This window comes from Eulemur rufifrons, chromosome 23, assembly GCF_041146395.1.
Source record: "Eulemur rufifrons isolate Redbay chromosome 23, OSU_ERuf_1, whole genome shotgun sequence".
NCBI classification, from domain to species: domain Eukaryota; kingdom Metazoa; phylum Chordata; class Mammalia; order Primates; family Lemuridae; genus Eulemur; species Eulemur rufifrons.
In genome coordinates, this window is record NC_091005.1 from 4,511,730 (window position 1) to 4,539,432 (window position 27,703).

At 53.8% G+C, this 27,703-nt stretch overlaps 1 protein-coding gene across 1 annotated transcript; it reads left to right on the forward strand.

The window, feature by feature from the left end:
- On the forward strand, nt 1-26,162 carry DRC7 (dynein regulatory complex subunit 7). Its single transcript, XM_069456449.1, has 18 exons — nt 1-47; nt 2,520-2,751; nt 3,503-3,677; nt 4,737-4,862; nt 5,534-5,728; nt 7,776-7,934; nt 9,159-9,377; nt 16,938-17,066; nt 19,377-19,449; nt 20,245-20,373; nt 20,532-20,660; nt 22,015-22,235; nt 22,989-23,204; nt 23,759-23,869; nt 23,940-24,050; nt 24,954-25,148; nt 25,837-25,976; nt 26,069-26,162. Exons 2-18 carry the CDS (start codon nt 2,555-2,557, stop codon nt 26,160-26,162), a joined length of 2,619 nt encoding a protein of 872 aa, XP_069312550.1. The 5' UTR covers nt 1-47; nt 2,520-2,554.
- The last annotated feature ends 1,541 nt before the right edge of the window (nt 26,163-27,703 follow it).

The window sequence follows — 27,703 nt, forward strand, 5'->3', positions numbered from 1 at the left end:
GTTACCATGGAGATGGCTAACAGATAGTACAGGCTGTCCTCGGAGGGGTGAGGAGGGAGCAGGGGATGGGACGGGGGTGGGGGGTGGCTGGACACTGTCCTGCAGGGAGAGGAGGAGGCTGGTGGGGGAAGGGGGCTGCTTCTGCCTGGGGCCCCCAGCCCTGACCTTTCTGGGGAAATGTGTGTGTGTGTGTGTGTGTGTGTGTGTGTGTGTGTGGTGGGGAGGGGTGCAGGGAAGGGCCTGGGGTGGGGGCAGGGGCCAGGGAAGCTTGGGGCAGGCCTGCCCTCCACACGCGGGGCCCCGCTGCACGCGTGGGGGTAAAGCGTTGCGGGTCCCCCAAGCTCTGCCTCTGGAGGTGTCTGCAGCCTTGGGCTCGGGCCCGTCTCAGCGCCTGCCTCGGTGGTGACCCTGCTGCCCACTGACACCTCGGCCTTCTCTCTGTCCTGTGTCTTTCCTTGCTCACTACTGCCCCCCACCCCCCATCCCTTCTAGGACTTTCCCCTCTCATTAGGCCTGGAGGCACATGGGTCTCAGAACCAGAAGTATATGGGTTCAAATCCCAGATCTGCCACATACCAGCTGTGACCTTAGACAGTTCACTTAACCTCTCTAGGCCTTAATCTTCTCGTCTGCAAAGTGGGTATCATGAATGTCCGCCTTACAGAGTCCTTGGAGGATAAATGCGATGATTTCTGCACCACCCTTAGCGCAGGGCCTGGCACACAGTAGGTGTTCATTGAACTCTAGGCGCCTTGCTATGGCTATTACTGCCCTCCCTGGGCTCGTCTGGCCCAGGTCCAAGATGCAGACAAACAGATCGATGACCAGGCAGGGCCGCTTGGCTAGAGGTTTGCCCCTGGGGACCGGGGCCCTGACCGGCGCCAGCCCACCTGGGCCGTGGGTGGGCTGACCTCCCACAGCAGGGGCGTCCAGCCCCTCCTAGAGCACAGAATGTCAGAATTGAACAGAAAATCTCTGTCCCTCCCTTCACATCGAGGAAGGGGAAACTGAGGCCCAGAAATGGGCAGAGAGTGGAGCTGTTGGCAGAGCCAGGGTTTCCCCCAGCCTGGCTTGGGCCTGGCTGGTGGCCTGTGACTCACCTCCCCGGGAGGTCGAGGCAGCCCAAACAGGGGTGTGGAGTGGGGAGGTGCGGCCAGACTTTGCCTCCTGGTCCCTTTTGCCATTTTGGTCATGGCTTAACCCCAGGGGGTGACGACAAAGCTGGGGTGATGACAAAGCTGGGGAGACTCTTTTCTTCTCTCCCCACTACTCGCCCCCCCCAATCCTGTGGGTTGGGTTGGTTTTCCTCCTCTCTGGAACCTCGCCCTGTTTGCTGTAAAGAAAACAGATATTTGAGGTGGGCTGACGCTGGGCTGGGGGCTACAGACAGGTGGGTCACTGGGGTGACACTGGGCAGCTTGTGACAGGGACCCGGGTAGGGGCCGAGTTTCTCCTACAGTGAAAGGCTGGCGGTGGCGTTCCAGGACGCTGTGGCACCACTGGAGACCTCAGCTCCCTTGTCTCTCTGCCCTGCCACCCTTAGCGGCAGCTCTGGCCCTCGTGTGTGGTCACCTCCCAGTCTCGCCTTGGCCGCCCCATGTCCCACTTTGTGTCCGTGTTCCAGGCAGGCAGAGAAGGGCAAGGGGCCACATCTCATCGGCCAGAACTGGGCCACACCACAGGGCCACACCACAGGGCCACCTCTAGCTGCAAGAGTCTGGGACCCTGAACATTTCGGACCTGTGCTCTGCGGCCCCTCTGCAAAACTGAGCTGCTGCTGCACGGAAGGGGCCGGGTCTTTGGGTGGGTGCCAGCGCAGTCTGCTTCAGCAAGGCTTCGCTCTGCGGCCACAGACAGGGCCTTCCCTTGGGCACAGGAGCACGGGTGGCATCCTGGGTGGCTCTCAGAATGATGCCTGTCCCCTGGGCTGATGCGGGGCTTGGCCAGGAGAGCAGGGCTCTGTCACCTCCACCCCACCCTGTCCAGTGCCTTGGTGGCAGCCCTGCCCTCTCACCCTCTGTGCCTCAGTGGCCGGTTTGGTCAGATGAGATATCATTCACCTGCCACCTTCATTGTTTTGTGACCTGTTCTGAATCACCTTACGAGTGTGAATGATTTTCTTTCAACCAATTCACTTACATAAATAGGAAACTTTACAACACGACAGTGATTCCTACAGCAGGAGCATCCCTTGCCAAAAGGGGAGACAGCTGTCACAATAAACATACTGGAGGCAAAGCAACACCTGCGCCTGCCCTGGCGGCTCCCAGCCCGAGGCCTGCCTGCGTTGTCTGTGTCGCAAACGGGCAGGTGCAAGCGTTAAAGGTGTTACAGGTGCGCCAGCAGCGGAGACTTTCTCCTTGATTGGAAGGAAGTTTCAGAGGGAGTCACTTCCTCTCCGTGTGATCGGAACCACCGCAGACCCCCTCCCAGGGCGCGCAGGGACGCACAGGTGGCCTTGGCAGTGCCTGCCTGGTCTGACTGCCGGCCGCGCTGGGTATATTTCTCCTTCCCCGCAGAGACGCTCCATCTCGGGACAGCCGGAGCCGCGGGCATGGAGGTCTTGAAGGAGAAGGTGGAGGAGGAGGAGGAGGCCGAGCGGGAGGCGGCGGCTGAGCGGGCCGAGCGGGCTGAGAAATCGATGAGGCCGGTGGAGGTGCGGAAGGAGGAAGTCACCCTGGCCCCGGAGACGCTCAGAGACCTGGAGAAGCAGCTTTCGGAGATTGAGACCCCTGCCTCAGTGGGGGCCCCGTGAGTGTGAGGGGCAGGGTCTTTGGGCACAGCGGCCCTGGCCAGGGCAGACCAGGGTTGGGCACAGGAAGAGCCAGGCGGAGCGGTGGCTGGCAGGGGGACCAGGACGTAGAGGGAGTCAGTTAAGAGTGAGGGCTCCTGGCCGGGCGCGGTGGCTCACGCCTGTAATCCTAGCACTCTGGGAGGCCGAGGCGGGTGGATTGCTCAAGGTCAGGAGTTCGAGACCAGCCTGAGCGAGACCCCGTCTCTACTAAAAATAGAAAGACATTATATGGACACCTAAAAATCTGTATAGAAAAAATTAGCCGGGCATAGTGGCGCATGCCTGTAGTCCCAGCTACTCAGGAGGCTGAGGCAGTAGGATCGCTTAAGCCGAGGAGTCTGAGGTTGCTGTGAGCTAAGCTGACGCCACGGCACTCACTCTAGCCTGGGCAACAAAGTGAGACTCTGTCTCAACAAAAAAAAAAAACAAAAAAAAAAAGAGTGAGGGCTCCACTTTCGGACCGCCTGGGCCGACTCCCCACTCTGCCCCTCACTAGCTGTGTGACCTTGGGCAAGTCACTCAACCTCTCTGTGCTTCAGTGCCGTTATCCATTTAAAAGTGCAGGTGATAATAAAGACACCTGCCTCTTACGTAGTTGTTCGGATTAAATGAGGAAGGGGCGGAGCCAAGGGCAGCCAGGTGTGTCCAGGGTTCCCGTGTGCCATGCACAGCGTCACTGGGGCTAACGCCATCCCTGTTGTGGTGCAGGGTCGTTACCAAGGACACCATCGACATCTCCAACCTGCCCCTTTCCTACAAAACCAACACCCCCCAGGAGGAACACCTGCTGCAGGTGGCAGACAGCTTCTCCCGCCAGTACAGCCACCTGTGCCCGGACCGCGTGCCCCTCTTCTTGCACCCCCTGAACGAGTGTGAAGTGCCCGTAAGGCCGGAACGTGGAGGGCAGGGGTGGGGGGTGGGGACTGGAGAACAGGGGGCACGGGGAGGTGGGACTGGTTCTCCAAGGTCTCTGGGCCAAATCCCAGACCTCTTGTGGGTCAGAGCTTCTCGTCCAGGGACAGCAAAGACTCAGAGGCCGGCAGCCTTTGTGCGAATCAGTCCTGGAGTGCTGCGGTGGCCTGAGACCCCCTTAAAGAGGCAGCCGCTGATGGCTGCAGGGAAAATGCAGGCCTGGGGTTCCCAGAGCAAGAGAAGAAGGGACTCAGGATTTGTGTGATAATCCCTGGCTTTTAAATGCTGGCAGCTGACACAAATGCTGAACATCACCATATGGGCCAATTAACAGGTCTGTGGGTCCCTGTCAGCCTGGGGGCTGCTGTTTTGCAACCTTTGGATGAATCCCATGCTATCCCGTCTATAGATAGGGAAACTGAGGCCCACAGACTCAGGGTCGTGTTCTGGGCCACAGGGCTGGAAGGAAGAAGCCAGGGCTCAGGTCCTGGGGCCTGCCCTGACCCTTCCCTGGACGGGGCCAGCCCCTGGGGCTGGAGACCGCCCTGGCCATCGCCTGGCCCGGCCAGAACCTCGTAGGCCCTGGGAGGAGACCTCAGAGCTCCGAGGAAGCCTGGGACACAGGAGACCCGATCTCATTCAGCCCTGACTTGCTGGGTCACCCTGGGCAGCTCTCTAGGCCTCTCTGGGCCTCAGGTTCCCGGCTGGTGCCCTGGGGTTAGAGGACGGGAGCCCTCAAGGCCGTTCCAGCCCAGACGCAGATACGCTTGTGCCGTCTCTGGGTGCCGGGGGTGCGAGGGGGCCCCCCAGGCCGTGCCACTGCTCCATCGATTGCTGCCACGTGCCAGACCTGGGCGTCACCTGGCCGTGCAGGGGCTGCTGTGCCGCCCCAGGGCGCACGAGTCTGGCCCTCTGCATGTGCTCAGGCCCCCAGGGGCTCCCTGTGGATGTGAGGGAAGCCCTACCAGCCGCTGGATCTCACAGGTCCCTCCTGAAGGTGGCCCCGCTGGCAAGATCTCTCCCCTTGCAGAAGTTCGTGAGCACAACCATCCGGCCCACTCTCCTGCCCTACCCCGACCTCTACAACTGGGACGGCTGCGCCCAGTTCGTCTCCGACTTCCTCACCATGGTGCTCCTGCCCGACCCCCTCAGGCCGGTGAGTGCCCCTCACAGGCTTCGTCCTTGGGCCCGTTAGGCACACGATGGGAAGCCAGGCATGGTCCGGCCACAGCCCCTCAGAGACCCACTAGGGGGAAACAGGCCCAGAGAGAGACAGCCACTTGCCTGAGGGCACACAGCAAGCCTGAGCTTCTGGTCCCCACCTCTTTCCCTCCTTTATGTGTTTCTGCTGTCAGAGCCTCCCCTGCTCAGCTTCAAGGGGTGCAGGAAGGGGTGGTGCTGGCTGCCTATCTTGGGCTTCAGACCGGCTGGGTCAGCTTTTCACCCAGAAGGGAGGGAGGGGGAGGGACGGAGGGGGAGATAGGTCAAGGGTGGGGAATCGGTAAAGGGAGGAGGAAAGGATGAGGGCTAGAAGGAAGGGGGGATGTTGGAGCAAAAGAATAAAGCGACCCATCAGAGGCCATTAGACCAGAAGCTTCTACGGTCCAGACAGTCTTCCCTATCAGGAAGTCCACGAGCCCCTTAAAATTCTAGGCAAATGTGGATTGTGCGGGTCTGGCCGCCATCCCATTCTTAGCACCTCCCAGTAAGGGTTAGGAGGTCCAGTCTGCACGTTGCCCCGGCCCCCGCCCCGACAGGTGGGCTGTGACAGGTGAGGACAGGTGGGGGCTGCGGGGCCGGCTGTGCTGACCAGCCCTCGGTGGCCAGCCCGCGACCCTGTACTCCTCGACCACGGTGCTCAAGTACCAGAAGGGCAACTGCTTCGACTTCAGCACGCTGCTCTGCTCCCTGCTCATCGGCTCCGGCTACGACGCCTACTGCGTCAACGGCTACGGCTCGTGGGACCTGTGCCACATGGACCTGACGCGGGAGGTGTGCCCGCTCACCGTGAGGCCGAAGGAGGTACGGCCAGGCGGGAGCTGCCCGGGCGCCCCAAGGGACGGCATTCCCGGTGCCGCTGCGCCATCCTTAGAGTACTTTGTCCCGGCCGCTTCCTCCTCCCTCTGTCCTGGCCATGGGGACACAGCTCCATCACCAGGCAGCCCTGAGCTGCCCCGGAGCGCACATTTCAAACCACTGGTGACTTCTCTGTCCTCAGCGTCTTAACACCTTCAGCCCAGTTCTCCAAACTGGCTGTCCCCTCCCTGCTAGTTCTAACTCGCTTTCAGCTACGGTTCTCCCCACTCAGTAAATTTTATGAATGCTCCATGGCTTAAATCCTAAGTCAAATTATTCCAAATTTACCCTGTGCATTTGGTAAAAAATCCACCCAGGCATTTTTATATAAGGAAATAACGGACGAGTGGGCAGACGTTTGGGTCCCCGTACCCGCCCACCCCCACCCCAGGGAAAACGGCCCCTTTTTAATAGCACAAAAAAAAAAAAAAAAAAAAAAAATCACCAACCTTCTAGTGGGGAGTGGTTGATTGAGAGTTCCAGAGTGACTAGAAGCTACTACAAACACAAGAGACACTCTTTTTTTTTTTTTTTTGAGACAGAGTCTCACTCTGTTGCCCAGGCTAGAGTGAGTGCCGTGGCGTCAGCCTAGCTCACAGCAACCTCAAACTCCTGAGCTCAAGCGATCCTCCTGTCTCAGCCTCCCAAGTAGCTGGGACTACAGGCACGCGCCACCATGCCCGGCTAATTTTTTCTATATATATTTTTAGCTGTCCATATAATTTCTTTCTATTTTTAGTAGAGATGGGGTCTCGCTCTTGCTCAGGCTGGTCTCGAACTCCTGAGCTCAAACGATCCGCCCACCTCGGCCTCCCAGAGTGCTAGGATTACAGGCGTGAGCCACCGCGCCCGGCCAAGAGACACTCTTAAGTGAATTTTAATTATCAAAATCACAGGAGCACCTCTGTATATTTGCAAGATAGTCACACTACAGACAGAAAGTGCTTTTCATGAACCACATTCATTCCAGGACTCTGTGGTCGGGGTCGAGCCCCTGTGGGTGTCTGAAGCCCGGGGGTGGGGATGCCCACACACCTGCAAGCACCTGCGAGCACCTGGGGAGGCCGGGCTGGGGGTGCCCCGGTGGAGGAAGGGCAAGAAAGCAGGGGAGGCCTCGCTCGCTCAGCCCCGCCCCCCACCCAGGAGAAGCTGGAGCAAAACTCCAGCACAGCCTGTGGCTTCAACAGCCTCCGAGCTCACACATGGGCCTCTTAGCTCAGCCAAAAGTTTAATAACTAAAACGATATCCATAAATACCAGATGCAGGGAACTTTCTGGTTTATAATCCCCTTTCATGTCCCTTGGCTTAGCTGCTCCTCACGATGGCCCGGTGGTGTCATCACTCTGATTTTGCAGGTGAGAACACTGAGATGAAGTAGGGAGATGAAATAATGTGGCCAGAGTCGCAGAGCTGGGAAATGGAGACCCAGAGACCGAAGCCTGGGTCTGTGTGACTCTGAACCCTGGAGAGTCTCTGTTTGTCCCTTATAACTGTCACAGGCCCTCTTCTGCGGCCTCTGCGGTGCTCTTTCCTGGGAGCGGCTCTTGCCACCTAGCACATATTTGTACACACACACACGCTTTCTTCTCCTTCCTGGCCTAGTAAACTCTTACTTTAAGTCAACACATGAAACCCTCCAATGACAAGGTCTGGAATATTCAACTCCTGACGACTCACCCGCTCCTGGATCAGAGCTGGAGGGCAGGTAGGACGGGCAGCGGCCGTGGAGAGGAGAAAGTGCTTCCCCCCAGAGCTCCCGGCCCAAGGCCTCTCACTCGGGCATCTTCCTGCCTGCACTTCTCAGGACGAGCCTGACGTCCAGAGCGGCGAGGGGACCTCCCTCTGCCCGCGGGGCCAGAAAGCCCGCAGGCTCCAGGAGCAGCTGCGACCCCCTGGTCCAAGGGACCAGCTGGGCGGGTCTCAGCCTCTTGGAGGGGCGTGAGTGAGGGAGGCCGCAGGGCCACTGATCCTCCTCCTGTTGTTGGGGGACAGATGGTCAAGAGGCAGGAGAGGTTGCTGTCTAAGAAGTACACCGTCAAGCCCCCCAGGGACCTGAGCAGCAAGTTTGAGCAGGAGCAGGAGATGAAGAGGCAGCAGGAGATCAGAGCCAAGGAGGAGAAGAGGCTGCGGGAGGAGGAGGAGCGGCTCCTGGTGGGTCCTCAGCTCAGCGGTCAAGGAGGGACCGCTCGGGATGGTGAAACAGGCGCAGGTCATGGGAGGGACCCCCAGAGCACCCTCACAGCCATCCCTCACCTCTGCTTGGCCACGTGGGAATCTCCCACCGGTGGTCAGCCCCCTTCTGATGACAGATTCCTCACACCGGAGGGCTCTACTGCCTGGGCAACTCCCGTGCTCTCGTGGTTCCAGACTTTCACTGGACACGTGCCTACACACGCCCTCCCCTCCATCCTCCCACCATCCATCCTGTCATCCCTCCTCCCGTCCATCCTCCCATCCCTCCTCCCACCCATCCATCCTGTCGTCCCTCCTCCCATCCATCCATCCTGTCATCCCTCCTCCCATCCATCCACCCTCCCAACCATCCCTCCTCCCCTCCATCCTCCCACCCATCCATCCTGTCATCCATCCTGTCATCCCTCCTCCCACTGATCCTCCCATCCATCCTCCCATCTCTAATCCATCCTTCCTCCCATGCATCCTCCTATCTCTCTTTTTATCCCTCCTCCCATCCATCCTCCCACCCACCCATTCTCCCATCCATCCTCTCATCTCTCCTCTCATCCATCCTCCCATTCATCCCTCCTCCTATCCATCCCCCATCTCTCTTTTCATCCCTCCTCCCATCCATCCTCCCACCCATCCATCCTGTCATCCCTCCCCATCTCTCCTCCCAGCCATCCACCCTGCTATCCATCCTCCCCTCCTGCCATCCATCCTCCCATCTCTCCTTCCAACATCCATACTCCCATCCTCTTCCCCCCACCTTCCTCCTTTTCTTTCCTTCCAGAGAGTATGTGCTGAGCTTCTCCTCTGGCCCAGGCCCTGGGGATACAATAATGAACACGATACAGTCACATTTCTCCCAGAGGGAGGCAGATAAGGAAGCCACATGGTGTCCCATTATCTTTCTGTGGATGAAACTGCACCCAGAATCACAAAGCCAGTGAAGCCCAGATATCCAGAGGCCTGAAGAGTTCATTTTGTAAACCACAGATCGAGTCAGATCTTCACATTGTATTGATTTTTAAAATAGGCTTGGGGGTGGGGGGGTGACAGTCACACGGCCAGCCAATGGTGTACTCTGGATCAGAACTCGGTGCTCCTGCCGGTTCCTTAGCCCTGGAGAGACATCTGAGCCCTGGAGGCCCCCCTTCCCACCCATCCGCCTCATGGTCACCCACCTTCCCTGTGCAGGAGGCAGAGAAGGCAAAGCCTGACCCCCTGCACGGCCTGCGGGTGCACTCCTGGGTCCTCGTGCTGTCGGGCAAGCGCGAAGTGCCCGAGACCTTCTTCATCGACCCGTTCACAGCGCTCAGCTACAGCACCCAGGACGACCACTTCCTGGGCATCGAGAGCCTCTGGAACCACAAGAACTACTGGATCAACATGCAGGACTGCTGGAACTGCTGCAAGGTGCCTCGCGGGGCTGGGCGGGAGCGGCGGGCACCGTGGGAGGGGGACAGAGGGGAGACCTTGGGGACAGCTGGCCCCGAGGCCACAGGGCTTTGGACTTCCCCCACAGCTGAGTCCCCATAGCCACTCCCTTGCCCATAAATAACCCTTTCTGATACAATTATCATCCCTCTTTTGATTTGTATATCCTTTTAAAATTTGGATTGAGTGAATTTTTTAAAACTTTGAAGTTTAATAGACATGCAGAAAAGTGCATTCATTCATTAAGCACACAGCTCAACAGATTCCCGTAAATGGAACATAGCCCAGATCGCTGCACCAGATCAGAAGATAGAGCGTTGCCCAGACCCCAGAAAGCCCCTCGTGTCCAATTGCTACCTCCCCCAGAATGTGTTTTTAACTTCTGTGCACTGATACACACACACACACACACACACACACACACGAGAGTGCACAGAGGACAGCGTCATCCTAAGTGTACATCTCATTGAATTGTCGCACACCGGACACACCCACATAACAGGACCAGCACCTCAGAAGTCCCCTCCTGCCCCCTCCTGGCCACTTGCCCCTCCATCCTCCCCAGACTTAAGCACTGTCTGAACTCCGCACAACATCCATTAGTTTCACCTATTTTGGGGACGGTCTCTGCTCTTATGCCTGGATTCGCTCACCGATTGTCATGTTCATGAGATTCATCCATGTTTTGTGTGTAGCTGTGGTTTGTTCATTTTCATTGTTTACTAATTTTCCATTATTTGAAATCCAGAACTTACTCATTCTACAGTTGCCCGTGTAGGTTGTTTCTCGTTTGGGGCTGTTTTCAATAGTGTTGCTACGAACATGTTTGTACGTGCATTTCAGCGAACAACGCACATACTCGTTTCTGTTGGGTGAATACTTAGGGGTCCTAGGATAGGCACGTGCTCGGTTTTAGTAGACGCTGCCTGTTTCCCAGAGGACTGCGTCAATTTACCCCCCTCCCGCCCCCCCGGCAGTGTGAGAAAGTTCCAGAAACTCCATCCACATCCTGGACAATATTGGATGTTTTCTGTCTTTTTCATTTTAGCTATTCTAGTGGATATGCAATGATACTGCATTATGGTTTCACTTAAAACTGCAATTGATGTGGGGTGTAGTGGTTCATGCCTATAATCCTAGCATTTTTCAAGGCCAAGGCCGGAGGATCGCTTGAAGCTGGGAGATTGAGACCAGCCTGAGCAACACAGCATGACCTCATCTCTACAAGAAATAAAAAAATTAAGCCAGTTGTAGTGGCACGCACCTGTGGTCCCAGCTCCTCAGGAGGCCGAGGCAGGAGGATCGGTTGAGCCCAGGAGTTTGAGGCTGCAGTGAGCTATGATTGTGCCACTGCACCCAACCTGGGTGACAGAGTAAGACCACGTTTCTAAAAAAAATAAATAACTAAAAATAAAAATAAAAATACTATTGATTTTTACAAAACTTTCCATATATCCAGCAAGTTTTAAACTTGCTTATTAATTCTAAAAATTAACCTGTAAACACTTTGGGATTTTCTACATACATAATCATATAGCAGCAGTTTTGTTTCTTTCTTTTTAATCCTTTTATTTATATAAAATTTACGTATATATTTTATATATTTATGTAAAATATTTTTTTATAAAATTTGTATTAAAATTATGAATTCTCTTTATTTCTTTCTGTTGATTTATTTCTCTGGTTAGTACATCCTGTCCAGTGACAAACTGAAGTGGGAGTTGTGGGCGTCCTTGCTCATTCTTGACTCACAAAGCCTTAGTATCACAGCTTTCACTATTTGTATGATGTTTATGTTGACTATAGGGTTTTTGTAGCTGCCCTTTATTCAACGAAGGGGATTTCTTTCTCTTCTTAGTTTACTAGCAGTTTTTGTTTTGTTTTGTTTTGTTTTGTTTTGTTTTTGGGGAGGGGTGGACAGGGTCTCACTCTGTTGCCCAGGCTGGGTGCCGTGGCACAATCATAGCTCACTGCAGCCTCGAACTCCTGTGCTTCAAGCGATCCTCCCATCTCAGCCTCCTGAGTAGCTGGGACTACAGGTGTGCACCACCACCCCTGGCTAAGTTTTGGTTTTTCTTTTTTAAGTTTTAGTAGAGATGGGGGTCTCACTGTGTTGCCCAGGCTGGTCTAGAACTCTTGGCCTCAAGAGATCCTCCCACCTTGGCCTCCAAAGTGCTGAGACTACAGACGTGAGCCACCGCACCTGGCCTAGCTGGTTTTTTAAAAACATCAAACAAAATTTGTTTATATCAAATGCCTTTTTTGCTTCTATTAAATGATCATATGATTTTTCCTTCTATAAACTGGATGAATATCACCGACCGGGTTTTTTCTCCTTTTTAAAATTGATGTATAATTCACATACCACAAAATCCATAATTTTAAAGTGTACAAGTCAGTGGTTTTTAGTATATTTACAGGACTGTACAACCGTCACCACTATCTACTTCCAGAGTATGTTCATCACTCCAAAAAGAAGATTTTGATTGGGATTATTTTGAATCCATAGATCAGTTATGAGAGAACTGTTTTCTTGACAACCTTGAATCGTACTCCTCATAAATATGGGATCTCCATTTATTTGTCATCTTTAATTTCTGGCAGCAACGTTTTGTAGGTTTTAGGGTACAGGTCTCACACATCTTTTGTCAGATTCATCCCTAAATATTTCAGTTTTTTTGATGCTATGAGATTTTTAAAAATTTCAACTTCTGGCTATTCCTGGCTATTAAATAAAAATACAGTTGATTTTTACATATTGATCTTGTATACTGTACTCTTCCTAAATTTACTTATTTTTTAATAGCCTTTGCCTAGATTCCACCAATTTTTTATATGGATGATTATGTTATCTGGGAGTTAAAAACAATTTGACTTTTCCAATCTGGAGGCCTTTTTTCCCTGGCCTATTACTCTGGTTAGAATGTCCAGTACAATGTTAAATAGAAGTGATAAGAGAGGACATCCTTGTACTATTTCTGATCTTAAGAAGAGCTTTTAGTCTCGTACCATTAAATATGATGTTAGCCACAGACTTGTTGGTTCCCGTTACCAAATAGAGGAAGTTTTCTTCTATTCCAAGTTTGCTGAGAATTTTTTCAGGAATGGATATTGGATTTTTGTCAGTTGAGTCTATTGAGACTATTATATGATTCTTCTTTTTTAGTCTATCGTAAGTTATGTTGCCTGGATTTTTTTTTTTTTTTTTTTTTTTTTTTTTTTTTGAGACAGAGTCTTGCTCCGTCACTCCTGCTGGAGTGCAGTGGCACCATCATAGCTCACTGCAACCTCTAACTCCTGGGCTCAAGCGATGCTCCTGCCTCAGCCTCCCCAGTAGCTGAGACTACAGGTGCCCACCATGATGCCAGGCTTGCTTTTCTATTTTTTTGTAGAGACAGCGTCTCACTGTGTTGCTCAGGCTGGTCTCAAACTCCTTAGTTCAAGCAGTCCTCCTGCCTCAGCCTCCCAGAGTGCTAGGATTACAGGTGTGAGCTACCACACTTGGCCTTTATGACCATGAAAATATCCAAAATAGCTCAATTTCCTTCTATTTTAGAATCTGTAGTGATGCTACCTTGCTCATTCTTTTTTTTTTTTTTTTTTTTGAGACAGAGTCTCACTCTGTTGCCCAGGCTAGAGTGAGTGCCGTGGCGTCAGCCTAGCTCACAGCAACCTCAGACTCCTGAGCTCAAGCGATCCTACTGCCTCAGCCTCCCGAGTAGCTGGGACTACAGGCATGCGCCGCCATGCCCGGCTAATTTTTTCTATATATATTTTTAGCTGTCCATATAATTTCTCTCTATTTTTAGTAGAGATGGGGTCTCGCTCTTGCTCAGGCTGGTCTCGAACTCCTGAGCTCAAACGATCCGCCCACCTCGGCCTCCCAGAGTGTTAGGATTACAGGCGTGAGCCACCGCGCCCGGCCAATGCCTATTGTTCTGATATCTGTTTTGTCTGATATTAATATAGCCACTCTAATTTTCTTTTGATTTGTGTTAGCATGGCCTATACTTCTCCTTTATTTTTCTTTTAATCTATTTGTGCCTTTTAAATTTAAATGCATTTTTTATAAGCAGCCTATACTTAGGTCTTGCTTTTTATCCAATCTGACAATATCTGCCTCATATTTGCGGTATTTAGACCACTTACATTTAGTGTGATTATTGATAAGGTTAAGTTTATGTCTATCATCTTGTTATCTGCTTCCTTAGTTTTAGAAATTTTATCATCATAAGCAATGTTTTTACCCCATGTTTCTTTCTTTTCTTTCTAGGACTTCTGTGTGAGACCTTTTCACAATATTTGCTATGTTTCTGATGCCCTTTTCTTCTCTCTCTTCCTGGATATTTCCTCCTGAACTATCTTCCAGGTCTCTAACTCTTCCCTCAGATGTATCTAATTTGCTGTTTAATCCATACATTGAGATCTTTCTTTCTTTCCTTTTTTTGGCAATTAAATTCTGGAATTTCATTTGTTTCTTTTTTTTTTGCATAGTTTTCAGCTCTATGCCAAAATCTTAACGTGATTTTCATTTCCTTAAGTATTAATCATAGCTGTTTCACTCACCATTGTTGATAACCCATTACCTTGATCCTCTGTGGATCCTTTTTTATTATTATTATCTGTTGTCTCTAGTTTTGTAGCCATATGGTCTCATCTCCTCATGTTCCTGGTTTGTGTGTGTGTGTGTGTGTGTGTGTGTGTGTACGCTAAACACGGCATATAAAAAGTTTTAGAGATAACTGGAGGCCTGACTGGTGTTATCTTTCTCCAGAGATGCATTGGGTCTGGTTCTGGCAGGAAGCTAAGGGTTCTAGCAGTTCTGGGTCACTTTCAGTACAGCAGACACGATTCTGGGCATCAGTCCCTGCAGGGTCTGGGCTTCTGTGGTTCACACTTCCTCCTACAGTGTTGTTCTTCAGAGTCCCAACACGGAGTCTGGGGGATTTACCACCCTGTTTCCCTCTGGAAGACTCCGATTTCCATTTTTGCTACCCTACTGCTGTGAATCTTTCAAAAGTTCTTCTCAGCCTCTCAGCTGCCTCGTTTGGAAAGCCAGCCCTGGAAGAAAAGCAGCCCCCAAATGCCGGGCCTGCCTCTCGGGGTTTCCTTCTTCTCGTGGATCTTGGTTTCATAATTCTTTGCTGCCTTATAAGCTCCTTAGCCTTCAACAGATAATTTAAAAAATATTTTTCTGAGCTCTAGCTATTGTCAGCAGCAGGGCTGGCCCAAATCACCTGGTTCACCTTGACCAGAAATGGAACTCTCTGTTTCCTACGTTTTCTGTTGTCCACTCAGCATCATGTTTGTAAGTTCTGATCTATTGCTCGTGGCTGCCTGTGATACTCCAGGGTCCGCCACCCCTGGCTCCTCTGGTTCCCGGTGACAGACGAGCCTTCTGCGTATCCACCCAGGATTGAAATTGCTCGGGCCTGGTGTTTTTGTGTTTTTTTTAAATACATAATTTAACTGAGACCTGTAAGATGACTGTCTGAAATGGCTGCACTCGTCTATATTCCCACCGACAGTGGCAACATGTGGCAGCACCCGTGTTTCTAGTTCTGCTAGAAATGGGGATAAAGGGATGCTTGGATTCCTTTGCCTGTCTCAGTTGACCAGAAAGTTGGAGTATCTCTTATGTGCTTTTGAATCTTTAGGGTTTCCTCTTCTGTAAACTGTTTACATTTATCCTTGGCCCATTTTTTTTTTTCTACTGGGCTTGCTGTTTTTCTTTGTTATGGATTTGCAGGAGTTCCTTATATATTCTAGATATAAATCATACGCTACTTTGACACATTGCAAATACCATTCTGCCACTTGTCTGTTAACTCGTTCATTGAACATGTCTTTAAATCTGATATAATCAAATTCATTGAACTTTGATACTTTGTATTTTTACAGTTTCATCTAATAGCAAGAACATGGTTTGGGTATTCTTAGTTAATTCCCGGATAGTTTATAGATATTGTCGCTGTTGTGATTGGTATTGGATTATTCTTCATTATATTTTCTAATTGGTCATTGCTGGTATAGATACATGTTATTGATTTTTTTATTGGTCTTGTATGCTGCAAACATTCTTACATCAGTAGCTTGTCCGTGGATGTTGATGGATTTTGTAAGTGGATGCTCATGTCATCTGCAAACAAAGACTGTTTTCTCTTTTGCCCTCTGAGACTCTGATTCCTTCAGGAGAGAACAGAGCCCCTCCGAGCACAGCATCCCACCAGAAAAGGGGGACAGGGTGGTCTGAGGTGGGCCACAGGCCTGGTGTTGTCACTTTAGCAGACTCACTGACTCACGGGCTGTGGGGAATAACTCAGCCGGTGCTTAGAACATTCCCTGGCTGTCCAACAATGTCAGCTATTGTTACTCTCATGTTGCAGATGAGGAAACTGAGGCCCCGGAGAAGTGGAATAATGTCAGTCTTTCTCTCTCTCTCTCACGCACGGGGCAGAGCTGAGCCTGCCCTCCCCCAGAGCCCGGGCTCGTAGCCACCACGGCGGTCAGTGCCTTCTGCAGGACAGTGGCCTTTCAGAGACTGCTACCGTCCTCCTTTGCCCTCTCCCAGCCTGGGAGTCCTCGTCCTGTCCTTCAGCCTCCGAGAGGAAGGAGGAAGTGAGACCAGAGGGACAGTCCTGTGTCACCCAGTGAGGGCATGAAGGAAGGGTTATGACAGTGGCCGTCACTTTTACCGCCAAAGGAGCATTGGGGCAGCTGCTTTGTTCCTTCAGAGAACCTTGAAATGGCACCGGGGGTGGGGTGGGGAGGATGATGAGCGCCCCCCGCAGAGACAGCCTGGTACAAAACCCCGGGCACGGGGTGAGGTCCTTGTCCATTCAGTTATGCTTTTGCTACAGAAACAGGACTGTGAGTCAAAGTAGAAAAACATAACATTTCACTACGGCTTACTGCCTACAAGAGTGACAGAATTCAGGACAAGAGTGACAGAATGCAAACATCTGTACAATTGGGTTTCTCTCCCCGGAGCTCTGACTGTCCCCAACCACCATTCATCTGTGAGCAGTTCCCTCCCTCCCTCTGTCACGTCCCCCCCTTCCTCCACCTGTGGTCACAGCAAAGTGACACCCAGGACTCACACACAGATAGGATCGGGGTGGCTTCAGGACAGCTTGACGTCAACACTCCTTGCAGGCCCCTGACCTTCTGGAACATGACTCGGGGTGGGGGCCCCTCGCCCTGAGGAGTAGTCTGGAATGTGGGGTGCTCCCCGCCTGCCAGGCTGAGCCACTGTTACCGAGGAGACCTAGGCCTCAGGTGGGCCGGATGAAAAGAAAGCGGAGGACCCCACCACAGGGGGAGTTCCCAGCTTCCCCTCCTCCCTGGCGGGGGTGAAAGCACGAGAGGGTCGTGAGGGCCATGCCGTGACCCTCTCTGCCCTGGTGAGATTGGGGGGGACATGGACTCTCAGACGTGCCGCCCCTCTGAGACCCGGGCCCAGGTCCCTTCTCTGCCCACCGAGCAGGTGGGGATGTGGTGGCCATGGGTGAGCCCCGCTGATCACCCCTCCCCCACCAGGACTTGGTCTTTGACCTGGGAGACCCCGTGAGGTGGGAGTTCATGCTCTTGGGGACCGATAAGCCCAACCTGTCCTTGACCGAGGAAGACGACAACGAGATGAACGATGAGGATGACGTGGAAAATCTGGTGAGTCTCAGCGGCGCGTGGGGCCAGGGGCTGTGTGGGGAAGGCCTTGCCCCTGCGTGGCTTCAGGCAGCCTGACGGATGTCCCCACCAGCATGTATGGCGGGGGTGGAGGTGGGGGTGGGGGTGGGAATGTCCAGGCAAAACAATTATAGATTCCTCAAAGCAGAAGGGCCTGGACAATGCCCCCATTTTACAGATGGACAAACTGAGGCCCAGTGACCTGCCCAGGACCCCGCAGTGGGCCAGGGGAAGGGTGGGACTTGCATTTGGGTCTCCTGTTCAGAAGCTGCCCTGCTCCTTTAGAAAGTACACCGCTTGGAGTGGGGTCACGAGACCCTCTCTGCCAGCCCCCGGGAGCCCCGAGTGGCCGTTCTTCAGCTCCACCCTGAGCAGCCACGGCGAACCCCCTGCACTGCCAGGCCTTGCTTGTCTGACCTGTCAGATCCCCTAAAGGTCATTGGCCCAGGGTCAGTTCCCCAAGGCATCGGCCTCCCTTCCAGCAAGTCCGCGTGAGGCCCTGTGCGTGGAGGGGCCCAGGGGCCCTGGTCACCGACAGTGTGACCTCGGTCAACTTCCTCATCTTTGGGAGCTTCAGTTTCCGGCCTGCATGTAAAGTGGGGGAGCGAGGGGGTGTCAAAGCTGCCTTATAGTAATCCCAGGGGGCATATTAGTGCCCTAACAAAGGACCACAGACGAGGGGCCTTAAACAACAGACATTTATTTTCTAACAGTCCTGGAGGCCAGAAGTCCAGGATCAAGGTGTCGGCAGGCTTGGTTTCTTCTGAGCCTCTCTCCTCAGCCTGCAGACGGCCGCCTTGTCCCTGTGTCCTCACATGGTCCTCCCTGCGTATGAGTCTGCGTCCTAAAATTCCCTCTTCTTATAAGGACACCAGTCACAGTGAATTAGGACCCACCCATATGGCCCCATTTTAACGTAATCACCTCTTCAAAGACCCTGTCTCCAAATACAGTCACATCCGGAAGTACTGGAGGTTAGGGCTTCCACGTGGAATTTCGGGGCACACAGCTCAGCCCACAGCAGTAGGTAGCGCACACGTGGTCCTTAATAAGCACCCGGCTCTGCTGGACACGCTTAACCTGAATCAACTCGTTTGAAGCTCCACAACCAGCCGGGGAGGTGGGCAGGCACTAGTACTGTCATCCATGATGATCATCATCCCATTTTACAGGTGGGAAGACTTACACACAGTGGGGTTAAGTGACTCACCCAAAGTGACATAGCCAGTTAGTGATGGAGCTGGGGTTTGAACCTAAACAGTCTGGTGCTTCAGAGTCTGGGTGCTCAGCGGCGACTCTGTTCTGTATCAGCAAAATGAGGTCACTGATGTGATGTGCTTGGCACAGCCCCGCAGACGCGCCTGGAAGGGGCATTGCGGGTTCTCAGCACCCTCATCTCTGGAGCCTGGGGGGGCCCCCCCCGTGCAGTAAATCTAGGCATAGGCGCCCCCTGCCGGCCTCGAGGAAGGGAGCGGCCAGCACCCAGGGAGCCCAGCTGGGGTCAGCAGCCTTAGCACCTCAGCCGGTTCCTTGTCAAACAGTTCCAGTCACAGAGTCCCGTTCCCTCCCCGGACCGGGAACCGCTGTTACAGCAAAGATGGACAGGTGGGGTCCCCAGCCTCTGGCCACAGCCCACCCACCTGGCCATCTTAGAGATTTTTTGACAATGCTCACCCACTTTTTGTCCCTTGCAAGAAGTCACAATTAGATGAGCAGTCGTCAGAGGACTGAGCAATGTTTGTGGGAGAAAAGTTTTAAGTTGAGAAAGCCTTACCCAAGTTTCTGTGATCACCGCTTGTTTAGGTCGCGCCTTGTTCTACAGATGGGAAGCTAAGGCTCAGAGACAAAAAATAATAACTATGTCAGCCAGGCAGCGCCCAAGCCCTTTTCTATACAGTGTCTCATTTACTGCTCCCAGGAGGTCCAGTCTACAGTTAAGGAAACTGAGGCTCAGAGGGGTTGAAGGGCTTGCCCAGGGCCCTGTAGCTGGTGTTGGGCAGAGGGCGGGGCTTGGGTGCACCTGCCTCTGGCATCGGGCGTGTGGCCGGCTCAGGGACAGCAGGGCACGCAGGGCAGCAGGTGTCGCCATCAATCGCCAGGAGGGTGCAGAGCAAGCTCTCTGCCCAGAGCCGACTCCCCTTCCCCATCATGCATCATACTCACGACCTCTGGCTTCTCGGGGGAAGCTGACGGACCACCTTGGCTTGGCTCTGGGGGGAGAGACAGAAGCATTGACCATAACTTCTGCTGCAAAGCCCTGACCCCCCACCCCACCCTCTCCCCTCCCAACAGGGCAAGGAGGAAGAGGACAAGAGCTTCGACATGCCGCACTCGTGGGTGGAGCAGATCGAGATCTCCCCAGAAGGTGTTTGCTGTCTGTGTGTTCACGGGTCCTCTCCAGAACCAGTTCCTGGGCCTCCGGGGAGCTCGCAGTGACAGCTGCTGGCAGGGGGACGTGGCAGAGGCTGCCCTGGCCTTCATTTCCATCCTTCTGGCTTTCACTGTCTGGGACGCAGCCCTTTCCCCTGTCACATGCCCCAGCTGGTGCAGGGGGTGTCAGCACTGGGGAGGGGCAGGCGGAGAAGGCAGGAGGCGGGGACCTTCATGCCCCATGTCACCATCTGCTGGCTGCTGGGTGCCCATCTGGGATCACCCAGACCCATGGGGAGGGCACCGGACATTTCACCAGGGTGGGACATGCTAGAGAGGGTGTCGTGCAAACCCAGAGGAGGAGCACGCAGCCCAGCTCCAGGGGGACTGGGAGGTCGGTGGACAGAAAGGGGTTCCAGAAGGAGGGGTCACTGGAGCTAAGTCCCGAAGGCTCAGAAGCTGTCAGCCCACGAGGGCGGCAGGGGTGGTGTTTCTGCAGAGGGACCTGCACAGGCAAAGGCAGGTGAGCGAGTGTGGCGTGGCGTGGCCGGGGGCAGATCCTCTGGCTGGGCTCGATCCCGTTCTTGGGCAGCCTGTGCTTCGGCCTGACCTGAGAACTCCCCGGCGCTGGAGCCTCCCCTGGTGACTGTTCTCTGCCTCCCTGGCGTGGGCTCGGGGCCTGGAGGAGTTCAGCAGACAGTGAAGTGGGCGGGGGACAGAGGAGCGGCCGGGCGGGGTCGGCCCTCCCTTCCCCCAGTCTGGGAGACCCCAGCCCGCTCTGTGTCCACAGCGTTCGAGACCCGCTGCCCCAACGGGAAGAAGGTGACACAGTACAAGAGGGCGAAGCTGGAGAAGTGGGCCCCGTACCTCAACGGCAACGGCCTGGTGTGCCGCCTCACCACCTACAAGGACCCAGAGTGTGAGGGAGGCGGCGCTGGCTCCGGGTCCAGCCGGGCCGGGGCCAGGGGTGGCGTCTGCTCTCCTCGTGCGCACGGGCATCGCTGCCTCTGCGTGCCTGGCACGGAGGTTGGAGGCCGGGCCCTGGCCTGGCTGCAGCAAGCGTCCTCCGGCCCACAGGTACCGAGACGGTGGAGGTGAAGGAGTGGTACCAGAACCGGGAAGACATGCTGGAGCTGAAACACACAAACAAGACCACGGGCCTGATCATCGACTACTTCAAGCCGGGCCACCCCCAAGCTCTGCGTGGTGCGTGCACCTGCTGCTGGGCCGGCCAGGAGCCTGGGGCAGGGTCCTCGCACGCTCTTCAGAGCAGCCGCCAGGGCGGGTGGCGTGGGGTGGGAGGAGGCAACACCTGCGTTTCAGTGGGGTCCTTGGTGGCAGCAGCAGCCGCCTCTGCCTCCCTAAGCAAACCAGCATGTGGGAGGGCCGGAGAAGCTCAGAAAGTCCAAGGAAATGTGGCAGGCATTCCTCCAGGACAGCCAGGGCCACGTGCCCATTCTGTGATTGGGATCAGGCAGGAATCCCACCGAGAGGGCACCGCGTGGGGGCCACATTTAGAGGGGGTGAAGATGCTGAGCAGTAAAGCCGGCAAACGTGCCCACAACGGCAGAGGGCAGAGGGTCCGACATGGCCATGAGCCCACGAGGTTGGGGAGGGAGGGAAGGCCATGTCTTGGGAGAGAATCAACAACCCTAACCAAGAATTCATAAAAGGGACCAGGTGAGGTAGCTCACGCCTGCAATCCCAGCTTTGGGAGGCCGAGGTGGGAGGATCGCTTGAGGCCAGGGGTTCAAGACCAGCCTGGGCAACTTAGCAAGACCCCCATCTCTACAAAAAATTTTAAAAATTAGCCAGGTGTGGTGACTCATGCCTGTAGTCCCAGTTACTAGGGAAGCTGAGGTGAGAGAATCTCTTGAGCCCAGGAGTTCAGGGCTACAGTAAGCTATGATTGTGCCACTGTACACTCCTGACTGGGTGACAGAGTAAGACTCTGTCTCAAAAAAAAAAAAAAAAAACAAACAAACAAAAAACACTCCAAAAACCAAAAAAAGAATTCCTAGAAGAAAAGCACGGGTCCACATACATTGGAAAAGACGATCAACCTCCTTTTGTAGTTTAAAAAATGAAATTAAACCTCTAAGGGACCATCTTATAACCCTCATGTTCTCAAAGATGAAAAAAAAAAAAAGGTCCTCCTAGGTGTGAGCAAGTGTGGGAAGCAGTAATCACTCCCTGTCACTGTTGGTAGCAAATTGGCACAACTTTTCTGGAGGGCAGTTGGGCAAAACCTATTGATGATAGCCTTAAAATGTGTATGCTTTTTGAAGCAATTCTGCTGGGAATTTGCTCTTAGCAAATAATGGGCAAGAACAAAAAAATGCACAATGCAGATGTTCATCAAGGTGTTGTTTATGATAACAAAAAGTTGGATACAAACTAAACACCCAGCAATAGGGGACAGGTCACATAACGAATGCCCATCTGTATGTGGACCTGCCTGCTCGCTGGGCCTGGGGTGGGGCTGTCGAATGAGCAGCCGTAGCTCTGAGTACTCACCCAGCCATCTCCCCCCGCCCCCGCCTCCCTGCTCCCACCCCAGTGCACTCGTACAAGTCCATGGAACCTGAGATGGACCGCGTCATGGAGTTTTACGAAACGGCCCGTGTAGATGGCCTGATAAAGCGGGAGGAGACGCCCCTGACGATGACAGAGTACTATCAAGGACGCCCAGACTTCCTCTCCTACCGCCACATCAACTTCGGGCCCCGAGCCAAGAAGGTTGCTCTGGACAGCGCAGAGTCAAATCCCCGGCCCATGGTGGTAAGAGCTCCCCGGGCCTGGGGACGGGTTGCCTGTCTTTTCTGGCAGCTGATGTCACCTCTGGATGGGGAGACCCCTGGCTCTGGGGTGGCATCAAGGCCTGAGATGTTTCCAGGGCATGGACTGTGAGCCAAGCATTTTACCAAATGCACGGGTCCGGGGCTGCCTGCGCCAGATTGCCCTTAACTACCGGGCCAAGGGGGTATTAGAAAACATACACACTCATGACTAAACATTTGGAAAATATAAAGAGAAAAGTAGAAATATGTCAGAATGGCAACTTTTAGATCTTACTGTAGATTAATAGGTTTGGTTTTGAGAGTTGGGAGGGAGGTTAGAATCCCCGTATCACCCATTTAACATTAAATTGTGCATTTTTCCCCCTCCATGTCATTACAAATTATTTGGCAATTGAGCTTAATGGCCGCATGCCAAAGAAGCTCTTCCTAAGAGATGTCTGGTGATGGGGTTGGCTGCCTGGAGAGGTGGTGAGCTCCCCATCTCTTGGGGTAGGCAAGCAGAGTCTTGTTGAGGGGACTAGAGAAGTCCAGCACCACGCTAGCCTGGAGTGGCCTGGCCCTGAGAACCCAGGGGGGCCGCGAAATCCGTTGTCTGGCTACGAGGGGCTGCTCCACGCGAAGCCCCAACTGAGCCCGGACTCTGGCATCCTGAGTATCTGTTGCTCCTGCCCACTGGGCATGCACAGAAATCTCCTCCCCTGCCTCTCACCCTATGTGCGTTCTGGCCTCACAGAAAATCACAGAGCGGTTTCTCCGCAACTCTGCGAAGCCTGCGGACGAGGATGTAGCCGAGCGCGCGTTCCTGATCGGCGAGGACCGCATCCAGCTGCGCTACCACTGCCGCGATGACCACATCACGGCCTCCAAGCGCGAGTTCCTGCGGCGCACCGAGGTGGACAGCAAAGGCAACAAGATCATCATGACGCCCGACATGTGCATCAGCTTTGAGGTGGGCAGGGGGGCGGGGGTGGGCTGAGGAGAAGGAGCTGGGCCCTCCGACCCATCCCAGCAACTTGGGGGGAGGACTGGGAGGGACACTTTGGAGTCCCGGCCAGGAAATTCATCTTTGCCCCTTGGGAAAATCAAAAGCTCCCAGCTGGTGACTTGTCTTTTCGTACCTCCTCTGAAAATCTTGCCTTTTCCACCAAAAAGGAGAACCCAGCAGGCCATGACTACTGCTCATGGTTCCCATTCCCCACCCAACCCCTGGTCGGAGCAGACCCCAGGTCCTAGGGAACGGTGCTGTAGGAGGAGAAGGTTCTCACCACCCCCGAGGGGCTGGCCTTCCTAGTCACATCCTCACTGTCCTGGCACATCCCTTAGCCTCTGAGTCTTCAGTTCCTCTTCTATTATTAACTGTACTTTTGTAGGTGAGGAAACTGAGGCCCAGAGAGGTTGAGCAACTTGCTCAAGGTCACACAGCAGGAGTAGATTTGAGCCCAGGTGGTCCCACAGCCCTGACCACTGCAGCCTGTCTGTGTCATTGTGGTGCTTGTTGCCCAGGTGGAACCCATGGAGCACACCAAGAAGCTGCTGTACCAGTACCAGACCATGATGCACCTGAAGGACGAGGAGAAGCTGTCCAGACATCTGGCCTGGGAGTCGGAGCTGGAGGTAGGGTCCTGTGGGAGAGTGGGCGGGGGTGGGGTGCCTTCATCCTGCCCTCCATCACTGCCCAATTCAGGTGCTGGAGATCCTGAAGCTGCGAGAGGAAGAGGAGGAGGCGCACGCACTCACCATCTCCATCTACGACACCAGACGCAACGAGAAGAGCAAGGAGTACCGGGAGACCATGGTGAGCTGGCCCCCTTGCCCGGACCTCCTGGCCGCCAGGGCGGTGAGGCCATCGGGGATTCCACGGAGAAGCCCCCTGAAGGGGACGAAGCTGATACCATGTGGTCCTCCTTGCTGCTGAGCTACCCGTGTCTGCGGTTCGCCCCAAAGAGTACTTGGGATCCGGGCCAGGCCTCCCCCAATCCCCAGGGGCTATGGCCAAGCCAAGGACTGTGGTGCATGGGAAAAGAATTAGAACTGTGTGCCTCCCTCTACCCAGGGCTCGCTCCCACTGCCCCAGCCAGCCAACCCTGGCCATAGCCCAAGCTCTCTGAAGCCTGCAACCCAGGGCTTTCAGGTTACACCCGCGGGCTGCAAAGCCCAGCTTGGTTTTCAGGGCCGGCTTCTGAATCCCCTTCACGAAGCCAGCTGAGATGTTTAAAAATAGTTTGGGGTTGGTGAGGCAGGACAGGGCATCGGGTGACTGTTCTCAGATCCCCAAGGGAGGGTGCTGGCCCTCACATCTCCAACTTCACTGGCCCCTGTCTGCTGATGTAGGACACCAGGCCCCAGGGTGAAAGAGAACTTTTTAACTAACATCATTAATAACCACTACCATGTATTAGATAAGCACCTACTATGGACTGTCAGGCAGACTGTGTGCTTTACAGACGTGATCTCGTCTGAGAAGGAAAATGAGGCTCAAGTAGAGAGACATGCATGTTTGTAAGAAACAGGAGTTCACTGTCACCAATAACACGGGTATAAGAAACCAGCACGCAGGCCCCGCTAAGGCCTGTCTCAGGCACGACCCACCGGGACTTGCCTTTGAGGCCTGGTTTCGTGCTGGCACCGGCTGCCGCAGAGCCAGTCGGGAGGTCTCTGCAGCCCCAGCCGGTCCAGCTGACTGTCCCCACCGCCGCAGGAGCGCGTGATGCACGAGGAGCACCTGCGTCAGGTGGAGACCCAGCTGGACTACCTGGCCCCATTCCTGGCCCAGCTGCCGCCGGGAGAGAAGCTGACGCGCTGGCAGGCCGTGCGCCTCAAGGACGAGTGCCTCAGTGACTTCAAGCAGCGGCTCATCGACAAGGCCAACCTCATCCAGGCCCGCTTCGAGAAGGTGTGGCCAGGGCCCTGGCAGGGGAGGGGACCTCAGCATTCCCATCTAGAAAGTGGGCCCAGGGCTGCCTGGGCACCACCTCTCAGACTTGTGGGGGACTGGTCAGGGCGTGAGTGTGTCGGTGCTTGGGGCTTCCCGATGGCTGAGTTGTTCTTCCCCACTCTCGTTTGTTGGATGGATGCGTGGGTGGACGGGTGGGCAGAGGGACAGGTGGCAGGGCAGGCAGAGGGACAGACGGGTAGGATGGGTGGGTGGGTAGATGGATGGACGTTTGGTGCATTACGACGACTCTTGGCCTGTGACCCATTTGTGTTGGTCAGGCACACATCACGTAGTCCCCACTCATCATCTGATTTAATCTGACAAAGAGCTCTGCAAGACGTAGGGGCAGTACAGTGACCCTCATTTTGCAGACAAGAAATTGGAGGTTCTAAAAATGTCAGTAGCTTCTCCAGAGCCACGTGGCTGTCTTTCTTGACCCCTCTTCTGACCTCATGGACATGATATTCTCCTAAACACACCACAGTGGCTCCCGTCCAAGACATTTGGTGGCCCCTGACTCTGCTCCTCTGGCGTGTGTGGGTGGGGGCAGGGGGGCCAACCGCCATGGGGCTGTCTGGTGGCCAGTGAGGCTGCAGCCTGGGTGAGGGTCCGTCCTTGCCACCCCTCCTGCTCTGTCCTCCCACAGGAGACCCAGGAGCTGCAGAAGAAGCAGCAGTGGTACCAGGAGAACCAGGTGACCCTGACGGCCGAGGATGAAGACGCGTACCTGAGCTACTGCTCTCAGGCCATGTTCCGCATCCGCATCCTGGAGCAGCGGCTCAATCGGTGAGGGGGCGGGGGCAGGGAGGACCCACTGGGAGGCCGGACCACTGGCTGTGTACCCCCTCACGCCGTCTCATTCCTCCCTCTGACTTCAGACACAAAGAGCTGGCCCCGCTGAAGTACTTGGCCTTGGAGGAAAAGCTCTACAAGGACCCACGCCTGGTGGAGCTCCTGAAAGTCTTTGCTTGACACTCCTCCTGGGGCAGAGCCGCCAGAGGAAGCAAATCTCGCCCACAGCCACGCCTCCGTGCTCCCACGGCCCATCTACTCAGACGCCTGGCCTGGCCTCGCTGCCACGCTCCTCCCCTGCAGCCCCCCCTGTTCCTGCTTCTCCTGACTTTCCTGTAAATAAACACACAGAATTTGCCATTTGTGCCTCTGATTCACAAGCTCCAGCATCAGCCTTTTTCTCCTTCCCTTCTTTATCTCCCACCTGGGACCAGCCCTTTCCTCCCCACCTTGGCTACCTTCCTCATTTGCTTCCTGTCCTCTGTCCATTGGAAGGTGGCATCTTCATAGCGCCTCTGCATATGGGCCCATAGCCACCGGCAAACAAGATCTCTGCGTGGCTAGGGTGGCTCAGCTCACAAAGTGGGAGGGGAAAGGCAATGGTGCATGACCCAGAGCTTGAGAGCTTGACGTTAGAGTGCAAGGGGCTGAATCCCAGTTCCTCTTCTTACCAGATACCACTTACCCATCTGTGAAATGGGGATGGCATCGCTGTGTTAAATAAGACTTATAAGGTAGAGAGGCTGGCAGCATCTACTAAAGCTAAACTACGGCTTAACAATTCCACTCCTAGGTTCCACTCCCTCCACCCATCCATCAAAGAATGAGCAACTCAGCAGAAATGGAGATACGCAGACAGCTATCCACCAAAAGGCACGCACTAGAATGTTCATAGCAGCACTACTGATAGTAACACCAAACTGGAAACCACCCATGTGCCCATCGAGAGTAGAATGGATGCATAAATTGTGGCCTTGAGATATTTTTGGTTGTCATAATTGGTTAGGGAGAATGCTTCTGGCATCTAGTGTGTAGAGGCCAGGCATGCTGCTAAACATCCCATAATGCACAAGATAGCCCCCCCACAACAAAGAATTATCTAGCCCAAAATGTCAATGATATTGAGATGGTTACAGAAAAATGAAAATGAATGAACTTCACCTACATGGAATGACATGGTTGAATTTCTTAAGTATCATGTTGTCAACAGATTCCAGATACCAAAAGGTACGTACTGTAAGATTCTATTTATACAAAGAACAGAAATGGGCAAAATTAATGGATGGCATTAGAAGTCAGGAGAGTGGTCATAGTGTGACGGTTAGTGAGTGTGCATGGTGGTGAGTACCGGGGGGCTTCTCGTTGCTAGTAACGTTCTGCTTTTTGACCTCCGTGTGTTCAGTTTGTAAAAATTCATCAACCTGTACACATACAGTATTTGTCCTTTGGAGTGTTTTTAAACGTTTGTCATGAATCTAATCAAGCCTTTAGACCTAACTTCCATTTAACAAGAAACTCAGGGGAAGAGGAACAAGGTAAATGACACTAGAAGAAAACGAATTCATAATGAGGGACATCTATAAGGTAATGATCTGATCTCTTCAAAAGATCAACGTCATAAAAATAAATAAAAGTTGGGGGACAGAAATAGAATGACGTTAAGAGCCAAGTGTGCTGAATCTTGATTTGTTCCTACTTAGGAAAAAAGGTATTAAAGATAT